The sequence below is a fragment of the Hylobates moloch genome, unplaced genomic scaffold (genome assembly GCF_009828535.3).
Source record: "Hylobates moloch isolate HMO894 unplaced genomic scaffold, HMol_V3 SCAFFOLD_7, whole genome shotgun sequence".
NCBI classification, from domain to species: domain Eukaryota; kingdom Metazoa; phylum Chordata; class Mammalia; order Primates; family Hylobatidae; genus Hylobates; species Hylobates moloch.
This window is the reverse complement of record NW_026652282.1, coordinates 12,616,216-12,630,464: the sequence shown is the minus strand read 5'-3', so window position 1 is coordinate 12,630,464 and position 14,249 is coordinate 12,616,216. Positions and strand designations below refer to the sequence as shown.

At 41.1% G+C, this 14,249-nt stretch overlaps 1 protein-coding gene across 2 annotated transcripts in view; it reads right to left on the bottom strand.

Moving 5' to 3' along the window:
• Positions 1 to 14,249, bottom strand: part of ZRSR2 (zinc finger CCCH-type, RNA binding motif and serine/arginine rich 2) — a 41,868-nt gene that overhangs the window by 13,767 nt on the left and 13,852 nt on the right. For both annotated transcript variants that reach the window (XR_009214274.1, XM_032756622.2), the window contains exons 3-7: positions 11,045 to 11,126; positions 7,176 to 7,284; positions 6,454 to 6,540; positions 2,488 to 2,526; positions 1,439 to 1,557 (exon numbers count right to left, since the gene is read on the bottom strand). Coding sequence is in view for 1 of the 2 variants with exons in the window: in XM_032756622.2 (XP_032612513.1) it covers positions 1,439 to 1,557; positions 2,488 to 2,526; positions 6,454 to 6,540; positions 7,176 to 7,284; positions 11,045 to 11,126 (436 nt within the window). In the remaining variant the exon portion in view is untranslated. The remainder of the gene's footprint in view (positions 1 to 1,438; positions 1,558 to 2,487; positions 2,527 to 6,453; positions 6,541 to 7,175; positions 7,285 to 11,044; positions 11,127 to 14,249) is intronic.

The following is a 14,249-nucleotide window of genomic DNA, read 5'->3' as shown; positions in this document are numbered from 1 at the left end:
TGCTGGGATCATAGGTGTGAGCCACTGCGCCTGGCCCTGATACTCTGATTTACTCAACTTGAGGTACGACATAATTTTTTAAAGCTTTCTAGATGACTCTAATGTGCATCCAGGGTTGAGAACCACTGTTCTTAAAAAATGAAAAATGGTGTGAACGCTTAAACTCAAAAAGAAAAAGGAGAGAACCATAGAGAAGGATATATTTGCAAAGAAGAAGAAAAAGAAAAAAAACCCTCACAGCATGGATACTTTTATGAATAAAGGTGACAGATGACATATGGTTTCTGATTAAATACATCTGAATTTTACTATTCATATCCCTTTTCAGGATTAATAGGATGTTAAGGTTATGACTAGATCTTCTCTTCTGCAGAATATATGGTGATAATTATTAGATTTTGCCTCAGATTGACTCACTCACCATTAGGAATTATTTACCTACTTTAAGTTGTTCATTCATAAACAGGCCAAATTATAAAAATCACCATTACCTGGCACATAATAGGTGTTCAAAGACTTGCTAAATGACTGAAGAGATCAACACTAGGTTTCCATATGAACGTCTTCTTTCAAAAACATTGACCCAAAAGGGGCAGGGAACAAGAAGAGTGTCTCACAGAATAACGTCAAGAGTCACAATAATGAAAATGCCAGCAAGCACTCCTGGGGCCCTGTTCTACGGGTGTGTGTGCTCATTTGGGCCTCACAGCCCCCTCAGAAAGATGAGACTATGTTTAATCACATTTCATAGATGAGAGAATGAAGGCACACGGAGCTTAAGCAACTTTCCCAGTGGCTTCAGCCACTGAAGCCCGTTTTGAACCCAGCGGTCTGTACCTGAGTCTGGGCACACTCACTGACAACAGAAATTAAAACACTTTTCCTCTCCTCATTTGGATCCTGTCTTTCACAGATATCCCTTTACACATGCCAAGTTTTGTTTTTTTTTCTTTTGTGAGACAGGGTCTTGTTTTGTCACCCAGGCTAGAGTGCAGTGTTGTGATCATAGCTTACTGCAGCCTGGAACTCTTGGCACATGCCAAGTTTTAAAAGCCTGTTTTGGGGACAGTGTTTGCCCTTCAAAAAATAAAGCCAAGCTGCTCCAAGCTCTTCAAATATATTATTTCCCCATCCCAGTTGTCCACCATGGACTAATGCAAGCTCAGGAAGAAACCAACAAGCAAAGTGGCTTCCTAAAGATGTGGAATGCGAAGGAAGCACCCTCAGAGAACTAGGCTAAGCCCACCCAGGGAACAAGGATAGAGGGAACAGGGATGGTCAAAGCAGAGCTGGGAAAACGAGAGCAGCAGCAAGAAAGCAGCAGATGTCTGATGACGGACATTTGAAATGGAAGCCTGCGCCTCTCCCAAAAGGAGAACTCAAAAACTTCAACATTTTGAATCACTTCATTCTGACACGATAAAACAAAATTAGTTACCTATCTCCAAATCTGCAAGCTCCTGTTTTACTGTAGAAGGGACAATTAGCTCGATCCTTCTCCATTACTCTGAAATCCACGGGTGGTTCTGGATTTTGCCATGTGGTACCATTTTCCAACTGTTGAAAATAACCATGACTTTACTGGTGGAGTAAAAACCCATGAAAGACGAAATGTTTCAAAGTATATTAAAATATTTTCCTCAAAGATAAACATTGTTTCATTTAAGAATGCAAACATTTAAGTTGGAACAGGCAATCAAGACTTTACAAACAACGGTACTGAGACATGAGCTCCATGTCTCTCTTGGCTCCTGGTCACTTTCCTTTATCTGGTATCACCACTGCCACCAGGGGCAGTCGCCACGGTTTCCATCCATTCTAAAAAGGGTCCAAGAAGGCCGGGTGCAGTGGCTCACACCTGTAATCCCAGCACTTTGGGAGGCCGAGGTGGGTGGATCACCTGAGGTCAGGAGTTCAAGACCAGCCTGACCAACATGGAGAAACCCCATCTCTACTAAAAATATAAAATTAGCTGGGCGTGGTGGTGTGCACCTATAATCCCAGCTACTCGGGAGGCTGGGGCAGGAGAGTTGCTTGAACCCGGGAGGCGGAGGTTGCAGTGAGCTGAGATCGTACCATTGTACTCCAGCCTGGGCAACAAGAGCAAAACTCCGTCTCAAAAAAAAAAAAAAAAGAAAAAAAGAGAAAAAAAAGGGTCCAAGAACTTATTAGGGAACCACCACAGACAGAAACAGAAGTTACTCTGACTCAAGGTAAACCATCCACTGGAGGCTAACGGTATGTGATGTTGCTTAAACATACTGTAAGGACTCTAAACAGGTCCAGTCCACAGGGGTCATGAATACCATTTGTATTGGTTCATCAATAAAGTTTGTTGTTGTTGTATAAATCAAAGCACCACAAACATGAATCCAGATATCCAAACATGATCTAACTAACCTACCATGAAACTAACATTACTGGAACTATTATTTCTAAGGAAACATTAATTGGTCTCAAATTATCAATGAAAGGTTTTAAAAATACCTCATTTTCAGCCTGATCCAGCATCTTCTGCAAAGCTTCCTAAAAATGGTGCAAACACAGGACTAATGAAAACCCAGAAGTCAGGTAAGTCACATCTGGTTTCTCTGGTTAAGAATCTCAAGTGGAACAATTAAAACACACACATGCACACAAGCACACACGTTCTAGTTTTCTTTTGAATCACAGATCTTTTGAAAAGCTTTCAAAGGATATATAGCTGAGACTTTTCTCTTTTTTTTGAGACAGGGTCTCACTCTGTTACCCAGGCTGGAGTGCAGTGCGTGACCTCAGCTCACTGCAACCTCCGCCTCCCAGGCTCAAGTGATCTTCCCACCTCAGCCTCCCGAGCAGCTGGGACTACAGGTGCGCACCGCCATGCCTGGATAATTTTTGTATTTTCTGTAGAGATGGAGTTTCACCATGTTTCCCAGGCTGGTCTCGAACTCCTGAGCTCAAGCAATCCACCTGCCTCAGCCTCCCAAAGTGCTGGGATTACAGGCATGAGCTGCCGTGCCCAGCCCATAGCTGAGACGTTCTATTCAAATAGAAAATCTACAGATCACGTTGCAAAATATTTTAAATAGTCTTATAATAGTTTCAATAATAGTAATACTTAGTATATTTGAGTATATATACTATGTCCTAGTTCATAAAAGGGGATTTTAGTGAATATAAAACACAATGCTAGGCTGGACATGATGGCTCATGCCTATAATTCTAGCACTTTGGGAGGCTGAGGTGGGTGGATCACTTGAGGTCAGGAGTTCTAGACCAGCCTGGCCAAGATGGTGAAACCCTGTCACTATGAAAAATACAAAAATTAGCCGGGCGTGGTGGCACATGCCTGTAATCCCAGCTACTTGGGAGGCTGAGACAGGAGAATCGCTTGAATCCAGGAGGCAGAGGTTGCAGTGAGCCGAGATCACACCACTGCACTCCAGCCTAGGCGACAGAGCAAGACTCCGTCTAAAAAAAAACGAACAAACAAAAAAACCCAAAAAACAATGCTAGATGAAATCATAAACATTTAGCAGAAGCTAAAATATGACACGACCAGTGGTAATTAGCATTTAGGAGAAAATTCTAACTTTTTAATAAGGCAAAGGAGGTTCTGCAATATGCCAGTAAATTTCTACCTAATTGGCATTTGAACAAGTTGTACCTATGTTTAACAGACAGTCTTATCTTCCCTAGCCCCTTAAAGCATTACATAAGACTCGTATGTCTAGTTGCTTATTTGTGGTGCTCAAAACAGAACTCTTGTCCTCTACACTCCCTGGCCCACATCCACCTGAATGCTCCCTCAGTGAATAGTGTTGCCAGTCATCTGTCTATTCAAACTAAAAACCTAAAAATATGACTTGAATTCCTCTCTCTCTCCTTGTCCTCTGGTCAACTTGGTGAAACCCTGTCTGTACTAAAAACACAAAAAATTAGCCGGGTGTGGTGATGGGCACCTGTAGTCCCAGCTACTCAGGAGGCTGAGGCAGAAGAATTGCTTGAACCCGGGAGGCGGAGGTTTCAGTAAAGTAAAAATGATCTGTTAAAAAAGTCTGGTGCTGTGGTTCACACCAGTACTTTGGGAGGCCAAGGCGGGTGGATCCCTTGAGGTCAGGAGCTCGAGACCATCCTGGCCAACATGGTGAAACCCTGTCTCTACTAAAAATACAAAAATTAGCTGGGTGTGGTAGCAGGCACCTGTAATCCCAGCTACTTGGGGGGCTGAGGCACATGAATTGCTTGAACCCGGGAGGCAGAGGTTGCAGTAAGCAGAGATCACACCACTGCACTCCAGCCTGGGCGACAGCATGAGACTCTGTCTCAAAAAAAATTTTTTTTAAAAAGAATGATCTGTTAAAAGGCACAGATATAAATGAGATAGAGTCATTCCCTGCTTAAACCCCATCAATGGCTTCCCATTATAGGAAACATAAAATCCAAACTCCTCCTTCAAATCCAGGAAGCCCTACATGATCTGACTCTGCTTACCCTCCACTGCCCCCTCTCCCTCAGAAACCTCCTCCACTGCCCCCTCTCCTTTGGACTCTAGATTTCAGTTTCCCTGGCCTTTTTTCAGCCTTCAAGCTTCAGGCTTCTTCTCGCTGAGATCTCTCCACTCGGGTATCAGCTCAAACATCACCTCCTCAGAAATTTCCTTGAGCAGGCAATCTATAGAAGCACAACTCTATTCTCATTACTCTATCACATCACTCTGCTTTCTTTCTTTTTTTTTTTTTTTTGACACGAAGTCTAGCTCTGTCGCCCAGGTTGGAGTACAGTGGCTGAAGCTTGGCTCACTAAAACCTCCGCCTCCCGGGTTCAAGCGATTCTTCTGCCTCAGCCTTCTGAGTAGCTGGGACTACAGGCGCCCATCACCACGCCCGGCTAATTTTTTGTATTTTTAGTACAGACGGGGTTTCACCATGTTGAACAGGCTGGTCTCGAACTCCTGACCTCGTGATCTGCCCGCCTCAGCCTCCCAAAGTGCTGGGATTACAGGCGTGAGCCACCACGCCTGGCCTGCTTTATTTCTTTATAGCACTTAATATGATCACATTTTGAATGATCTGTTTTGCTTACTTATCATCTCACACTCCCATATAAAAAACTAGCTCAATGAGAGCAAAGACTGTGTCTTTCACCGTTCTGTCTCTGTCCGCTAGCTAAGTGTCTAGCATACAGCAGGAACACATACTGCTGATTCTTTTTTATAAGCTTAGAATCTATTTCATTTCCCTCATTTCTCCTTAATGTCTCACAGATTTCCTCTGAAACAAAAGCATTTAAAAGAGGCCTTAGCTCTTACCGAATTCCCGAAAGACCTCAGTTGAGGAACACTCTACTGTTAAAATGGGAATTAATTCCTCTCTATAAAAAAATGACAAGTTCCAAACAATTTTTTTGCCCCCTAAAAACCTAGCATGATCTTGCCTCATCTGGAAAGAAGTGCTCAAAAAAAGGTGTTTAAAATCTGCATTGAAATTAACTGATGGCCTGAGATACAAAAAACAAAAATCGTGGAGATTGCTTCTGCCCCATATTGACTACAATGAAGACACATGCATTTTTCCCAATTATAAGGTGATTATCCAATTTTATGCTATTTAAATTTAGCTGTATTACAGAAAAGACAAATCCTGATGAATCAGTCAAGGGAAGATGAGCTGTGATACCTCTGAAATAAATATACTGTTAAGGAATAGCAGCAAAACATACCAAATCAATCCTTAAAAAAGAATCCTGGAAGATAGAGAAGACACATACACACATATGCCTCACAGATTTTTTTTTTTTTTTTTAACGAGCAACTGTGTGTTAGCTACAATTGTCTTCATAGCCTAAGTAGAAGAGGAAGTCAAGATTTAATACAAATAACAAAAACTGTTCCCTAGTTCCTCAGTATTTGAGTTCCTGATTTCTTTAAATCCTCTAATTCTTGCTGACATGTCGTAAGCAGTTCTCTTATGACCTAAATAAATGTGGAAACAAAGTATTATTCTCTAAAGAAGTCAACTCATATACAGCAGAACCTCAGAACTTGCTATAAAGCAAGGGCCAGCTGCCTGTTTTGTAAATAAAGCTTTCCTGGAACACAGCCATACCCATTCATCTACATATTATCGATGGCTGCTTTCAGGGTACATTGGCAGAGTTGGATGTTTGCCACAGAGACCAAACCATAAAGCCTAAAATATTTACCATCTGGCCCTTTATAACTTTTGCCAATGCCCAGTAGAAAGGGTAAATAGGGCAAAGCTGAAGAAAACTTTAAGGAATCTGCCACTCCATGGACCCAAAGAAGAGCATCAGAAGGGAACTCTGGTGTTACGTCTAGGCTGAAATATGATTCTTTCCAAACAAACAAATGAAATGACAAGAAAAAAGAAAAAAAAAAACCCAAACTCTGACATGCCTACTGCTTATTCTTCAAACTCATCACACAGCACATCCCATGACAGGAATCACCTCTTTTTCTTTCTTCTCCTGTCGTTTCTGCTCCTCCTCTTCTCTCTCTTTCCTCTGCTGTTCTTCCCATTGTTCCTTTAACTTTCTCTTTAAAGGGGAAGAAAAAGTAACTTTGTTTCAGACACTTTTTAAAAACATTTCACATACAGGGCACATAGATGAAAAACTTAAAACACCGGCAAACTGCGGCCGGGCGCAGTGGCTCACGCTTGTAATCCCAGCACTTTGGGAGGCCGAGGCGGGCGGATCATGAGGTCAGGAGATCGAGACCACGGTGAAACCCCGTCTCTACTAAAAATACAAAAAATTAGCCGGGCGTGGTGGCGGGCGCCTGTAGTCTCAGCTACTCGGAGAGGCTGAGGCAGGAGAATGGCGTGAACCCGGGAGGCGGAGCTTGCAGTGAGCCGAGATCGCGCCACTGCACTCCAGCCTGGGCGACAGAGCGAGACTCCGTCTCAAAAAAAAACAAAACAAAACAAAACAAAAAAAACAACACTGGCAAACTGAATAAGATCAGTTTTTTGGTTTTTTTTTTTAAGTTCAAGATAGGCAACTCTCTTTTTTTTTTTCTTTTTGAGATGGAGTTTCGCTCTTGCTGCCCAGGCTGGAGTGCAATGGCGTGATCTCGGCTCACTCCAACCTCCCAAGATAGGCAACTCTTCATGAGAGTTATTATGGTGAAGTAATCAGTTTGTTCACTAGTTACGTGATTCCTACCGTACCTCTTGTTCTTCTTGCCGTTTTTTAGCCGCCTCTTCCTTTTCCTTCTTTATTCTGAATTCTTCTTGTGCCTTCTGCTCTCTTAGCAACCACTCCTCATGTAATCTTTGCCTATCAGTATAATGATGTAATCAGATAAAAGAAATGGGCATTAATCCACAAATACACACACACGTGAGAGCAAAATGACACATTTTGGGACTGATTCAAATATCATGAAAGCTATTTTCTATTAAAGCAGTCAAGTGGGTGTAAGAGAATGAGAAGAGTAGAGCTTTTGGAAAAGCACCACGTGTCAGCAACTATCTTCCCAATGGGTAATAACTTAAAATCCCTCTTACATTTCATAGGTATATATGGCTGTGACATACTTTACAGAAAAAAAGGACACTATGACTTTCCCTCTAAACTGATCACAGTGACGTTTAGGTGCCAATAAAATGGGTAGCAAGTTTCAAAGCAGCATCTACCTTTTCACATTCAGAAAGCATTTCCCTTCCTATTCTATGCATTTATTTTTATGTATTTATTTTTTTTGAGACAGAGTATTGCTCTGTTGCCCAGGCTGGAGTGCAGTGGCGTGATCTTGTCTCACTGCAACCTCTGCCTCCCGGGTTCAAGTGATTCTCCTGCCTCAGCCTCCTGAGTAGCTGGGATTACAGGTGCCCGCCGCCACGCAAGGCTAATTTTTGTATTTTTAATACAGACAGCATTTCACCATGTTGGCCAGGCTGGTCTCGAACTCCTGACCTCAAGTGATCCACCTGCCTCGGCCTCCCAAAGTGATGGGATTACATGTGTGAGCCACTGCACCCAGCCCCTATTCTTAAAAGTAGCAATTCCATGATGGCAGCACGCTGAAAACCTGGTATCCTCTGCCATAAACCTTTGGACTACTACTCCACACAGTTAAGAGACTCCTGTGGTTTGCCTCCAAACACCTAAACTGCCAAAAGAAGGAAAATAAAAGTACATTGTGATCATGTTTTTAAAATAAAGCTACAGGTTTTAAGAAATGGAGTTATAAAAATAAATTAGCGAGGGCCAGGTGCAATGGCTCACACCTGCAATCCCAGCACTTTGGGAGGCTGAGGCGGGCGGATCACCAGAGGTCAGGAATTTGAGACCAGCCTGGCCAACATGGTGAACCCCATCTCTACTAAAAATACAAAAATTAGCCGGGTGTGGTGGCAGCCGCCTGTAATCCTAGCTACTTGGGAGGCTGAGGCAGGAGAATCGCTTGAATCTGGGACGCGGAGGTTGCAGTGAGCCGAGATCATGCCACTGCACTCCAGCCTGGGTGACAGAGCAAGACTTCGTCTCAAAAAATGAAAAAATAAAAATAAATTAGTGAGTGTCTAGTCTATCTTTTATATGACCAGTTATAATGAGTGGTATTACCTTAAAGTGGCAAGTGTCTCAGACAGCCAATATCACAAATTTCTAATATAAAGAGGGGGTTAGATTTCCAAAGTCTACTTGCCAATCAGGTGTGTAGAACCCCAAATTCATTTTTCCACTGAATTTATAAAAGGGAAATGAAATATGAGAAACTGTTCTATATTACTTCAGCAGTATTAGGAGTTCAGTAAAGTTTTATGTCTAGTCTGGGGACCTAACCACAATTTTAAATAAAATATATTACATTTCCAAATACAGATTCCAGGAACACATCTTTTAGCCATGGCAGAGGCTGGCACATTGCATATATCAGTGTTCCTATGCCATGTGTGAGGGTACCATATAGATGTTTCAGTGAGCACAACTCTGATTTATAAATCTTTTGAAAAACATATAATTGTATATAACTGAACCAAATGATATATAAATTAAGACCACAAGAAAGTAAAATGTTAAAAATTTTAAAATTTAATAACTTGAATATACATCTGCTTTGAAATAGGACACAAAGTCATACAGTATTTTTACATAATTTTCTTGCTTTTCAACAATAGTATGCAACTCATAAAGAAATAAAGATCTAAGGAGCACAAAGATACATGTACGTGATTTAAAAGAAGCATTTCAAATAAACAGGAAAAAAATTACTCTCTTATTTCATACCATATCTATCGTCTTCATCATAAAAGAAATCTATAATAATAAGAACTAGAGCTATCACAGCACCTCTTATCTGCTGACTCTGTGTTAAACACTATACATCCATCACCTCATTTAATCTTCACAATTCTGTGAGGTGGACACTATGATTGACTTTATCTCCATATTAAAGACAAGGAAATAGAAGCTTAGAGACATTAAGAAATTTCGGCTGAGTGTGGTAGCTCACACCTGTAATCTCAGCACTTTGTGAAGCCGAGGCGGCAGATCATGAGGTCAAGACATCGAGACCATCCTGGCCAACATGGTGAAACCCCATCTCTACTAAAAGTACAAAAAAAATTAACTGGGTGTGGTGGTGCGTGCCTGTAATCCCAGCTACTCGGGAGGCCGAGGTAGGAGAATCGTGTGAACCCAGGAGGTGGAGGTTGCAGTGAGCCGAGACCACACCACTGCACTCCAGCCTGGAGACAGAACGAAACTCCATCTCAAACAAAACAAAACAAAACAAAACAAAAACAAATTTTTAAAAAACATGTATCCCAAAAGAGAAAGGTGTGAGACTTGAGCAATCTACAAATAGGTAATAAAACATATAAAAAGATACTCTACCTAATTCAGAAATGTGCATTTGAAACAGTGAAATATAACTTTTCATTATAGGAGTTTTATAAACTGATAATGCCTAGTATGAGTGAAGGTATGGGGAGATGGGCCCCTACATTCACTGCCAGAAGGGCTGCAAACTGCAAACCAGGAAGCCCTTTCTACCTGGCCATCCACATTTTACATGGACTTATGATTTGATTCCAACAATCTCATTTTTAGTCATTTTCTTAAGGAAATAATTGGACAATTACCAAGGATATATAAGCATGGATGCTTACTGCAACTTTTTACATATGAGTAAAAAAACCAATATAACCAGAAAGTCCATCAGTAGAGAACTATAAATTACGAATGAATAAACTATGAATAGCAAATAAATTATGCTACATCTGTACAGCGGGTACTGTATTGCTGCTGAAATGGTTGAATTAGATCCCTGCATCAGTACTGAAATAAATGCACTATATATTTAGCAAGAAAGCAATTTATAGAAAAATATGTATAAATATCATGCCATTATAGAAAGACACATATAAAGTACATTTACACTTTCTTTTTCTCTTTCTTAACAGTGGCTATCTTTGGGTGTGTTGCAATTATTAAAGCCCTTTTCCTTTTTACATTTGTTAATTTTTTTGTTTTTTTTCTGTTTTCAAAAACAATTACAGGCCAGGCGCAGTGGCTCATGCCTGTAATCCCAGCACTTTGGGAGGCTGAGGCAGGCGGATCACTTGATCACAAGAGATCAAGACCACCCTGGCCGACATGGTGAAACCCCATCTCTACTAAAAATACAAAAGTTAGCTGGGTGTGGTGGCGCACACCTGTTGTCCCAGCTACTTGGAAGGCTGAGGCGGGAGAATCGCTTGAACCTGGGAGGCGGAGATTGCAGTGAGCTGAGATCATGCCACTGCACTCCAGCCTGGCAACAGAGCGAGACTCCGTCTAAAAAAAAAAAAAAAGAAAGAAAAAAAAAAACAATTATAAATTAGCAAAAACAGAAGAAAAGTACTTCCATTTTTAAAAAAAATAACATCTAGTTTTAGCCCATCAACTACAGAGTTAAATACTTTATAGAGGGTATTTTATAAGACCTATTTTATACAAGATTTTATACAGAAGACTAGTACTGGTTAGTAAAGGTTGATAATATTCCAATAAAATAACTTCATTCACTTTAAGTGTTTCAATTAGCACTGACCTCTCTCTTTCCAATAGCTTCTCTTCTTCTAGTTGTTGTTCTTCAATAAAAGTGTCCTCCTCTTCCTCCTTCTGTGAGAGTCCTAGGGAATTTACATGTTTTATTAAACTGAGCACTGCAAATCCTTGGTCAAAAATTCAGGAAAAAAATACATGTAATCTTTAATGTATAAAATTATGGTAAAAATATTTTTCTTAAACTTTCTAACAAAAAGGTCTCTGATCAACCTTCTTTGGTACAACGCAAGCATCAAAAAGGACAATAGGGGTGGCAGATAGCACATTACATTTAAAAATTAATCAATGGTTCCACAATTATACTTAAAAAGGAAATTAGCTTGGCATGGTGGCAGGCACCTGTAATCCCAGCTACTCGGGAAGCTGAGGCAGGAGAATCACTTGAACCCAGGAGGTGGAGGTTTCAGTGAGCCAAGATCGTGCCATTGCACTCCAGCCTGGGCAAGAAGAGCAAAACTCCATCTCAAAAAAAAAAAAAAGGTGGTGGGGGTGTGGAAAGGAACATCCATCTTCACAGAAGAATGGCAACTAAAAAATGGAGAAAAACTTAAGTAGAAAAATCATCACTTTTGCAACCCCCACTGTAAAAATTTAGACAAAGACGTTAAAAACATCGAATGAAAGCTTGCTGGGAAGAGTATATTCACACTATCTCAACATATCACCCCAGACATGAGGACTAATTAGAAAAGAAAAAAAAAATGCAATGCTTTCCAATCGAGTGATCTGGGTGGGTAACACTTTTTTTTTTTTTTTGAGATGGGAGTCTTGCTCTGTCACCAGGCTCGAGTGCAATGGCGCGATCTTGGCTCACTGCAACCTCCGCCTCCTGGGTTCAAGCGATTCTCCTGCCTCAGCCTCCCAAGTAGCTGGGACTATAGGCGCGTGCCACCATGCCCAGCTAATTTTTGTATTTTTAGTGGAGACGTGGTTTCACCACGTTCACCAGGGTGGTCTCAATCTCCTGACCTCGTGATCCGCCTGACTCGGCCTCCCAAAGTGCTGGGATTACAGGCATGAGCCACCATGCCCGGCCCTGGGTGGGTAACACTTTAACCACAGTTAGCATCACCTGGAGTGCAACAACCTGACGTGATAGGTCTCATGATTTATGCAATAAGAAGTTTACAACATCTGCTCTGTAATCCTTTGTTCTAAAGAGTGTCGTTACCTGAAGTTAATCATGAGAAGACAGAATAATCCAGAATGCAGGGCATTCCACAAGATAACTGGCTTGAGTTTTCCAAAACAATCAATCCTGGTTTGGGGAACTTTAAATATGGCCCGTATATGATACCATTGAATTACTGCTCATGTACTCAGGTGCAAGTTTGGTATCATCGTTCTGTGGGAGAATGTCCTTATTCTCAGGAGTTGCAAGCTGAAGAATTTAGGGGTGAGGTGCTGCTATCTGCAACTGCCATCCAAAAGGTTCAGAAAAATGTTCTATGTATGTATCTCTTTAAATAAAGAGAGAGAAAGAAAGGCCAAACATGAACAACTGGCAAATCTTGCTGAAGGGTTCATGGATATTTACTGTGCTCTTTTTTTTCAACTTTCTGTAGATTAGAACATTTTCCAAATAAAAACATGAAAAAATAACTTTTAATAGAATAGACATTTACATCCTCTCCCATTCAAAATTTGGGAAAAAAATCAGTGAAAGTGGAAGAGAAATGGAAGACTGAAATAATCATAAAGAAATGTTACAGATGTCAGGCTTAAAGAAAAAAAGAGTCTCTGTCACATGTGTTGAGTACAGTTCTAACTGAAGGCTCATCCAGTCTTAGATAATTACAATAATTTACTTTTCTTAAGTAAGTAAACTTTATTATTTCAGCAACTGGAATTAAAACGGGCAACAAATGTAGAATAAGTTCTCAATCATATAAAATAGTATCTAATTGTTCAGATAATTAAATGATCTAATGTACTTAAAGGGCCAGAGAACCTGGCACAGAGGATATGGCCTAACTGCTTGCGGAGGCATGCCCATAGATTAGACAGGGCATAGACACAGCTGACACTTACAAATACCTGTTGACTGACTCACTCAACTCCCCATCGCCTTGAAACCAAGCTCATATACTCCACAGAACTGATTGCTAACAGTTCTGGGTACAGCATTTTCCCCACGTGTACAATCGGACATATGCAATACATATAAATGCAATACAGTTGACCCTTGAACAATACAGGTTTGAACCACCTTGGTCTATTTAAATACAGATTTTTTTCAGTAAATACACTGGAACATTTAGGGGAGATTTGCAACAATTTGAAAAAAAAATAGCAGATAAGTGGCATGGCCTAGAAACACTGAAAAAAATTAAGAGAAAGGTATGTCATGAATGCATAAAATATATGTACATACTAGTCTATTTTATCATTTGCTACCATAAATATAAATCTATTATAAAAAGTTAATGCAGGGCTGGGCGTGGTGGCTCACGCCTGGAATCCCAGCACTTTGGGGGGCCAAGGCGGGTGGATCACCTGAGGTCAGGAGTTCGAGACCAGCCTGGCCAACATGGTGAACCCCATCTCTACTAAAAATACAAAAATTAGCCGGGCGTGGTGGCAGCCCCTGTAATCCCAGCTACTCGGGAGGCTGAGGGAGGAGAATTGCTTGAACCCGGGAAGTGGAGGTTGCAGTGAGTCAAGATCGCGCCACTGCACTCCAGCCTGGGAAACAAGAGCAAAACACTGTCTCAAAAAAAAAAAAAAAAAAAAGTTAATGCAGATACTGTTAAGCAATATTGTGCTGGCTTGAGCAGCACATGTACAGATACTGTTACAACATAAGTTAAGTGTTTTATTGTTCTCTTGCTTAAAGCATTTGAAACAGGCCAGGGAGCAGTGGCTCACGCCTGTAATCCCAGCACTTTGGGAGGCCGAGGTGGATGGATCACTTGAGGTCAGGAGTTCGAGACCAGCCTGGCCAACATGGCAAAACCCCATCTCTACTAAAAATAAAAAAATTAGCCAGGCATCGTGGTGCACGCCTGTAATCCCAGCTACTCAGGAAGCTGAGGCAGGAGAATCGCTTGAACCTGGGAAGCAGAGGTTGCAGTGAGCCAAAATTGCGTCACTGCACCCTAGCCTGGGCGACAGAGCGAGACTCTGTCTCAAAAAAAAAAAAAAAGCATTTGAAACAAAATGATCTGACTTCATTCCATTGCAAGACA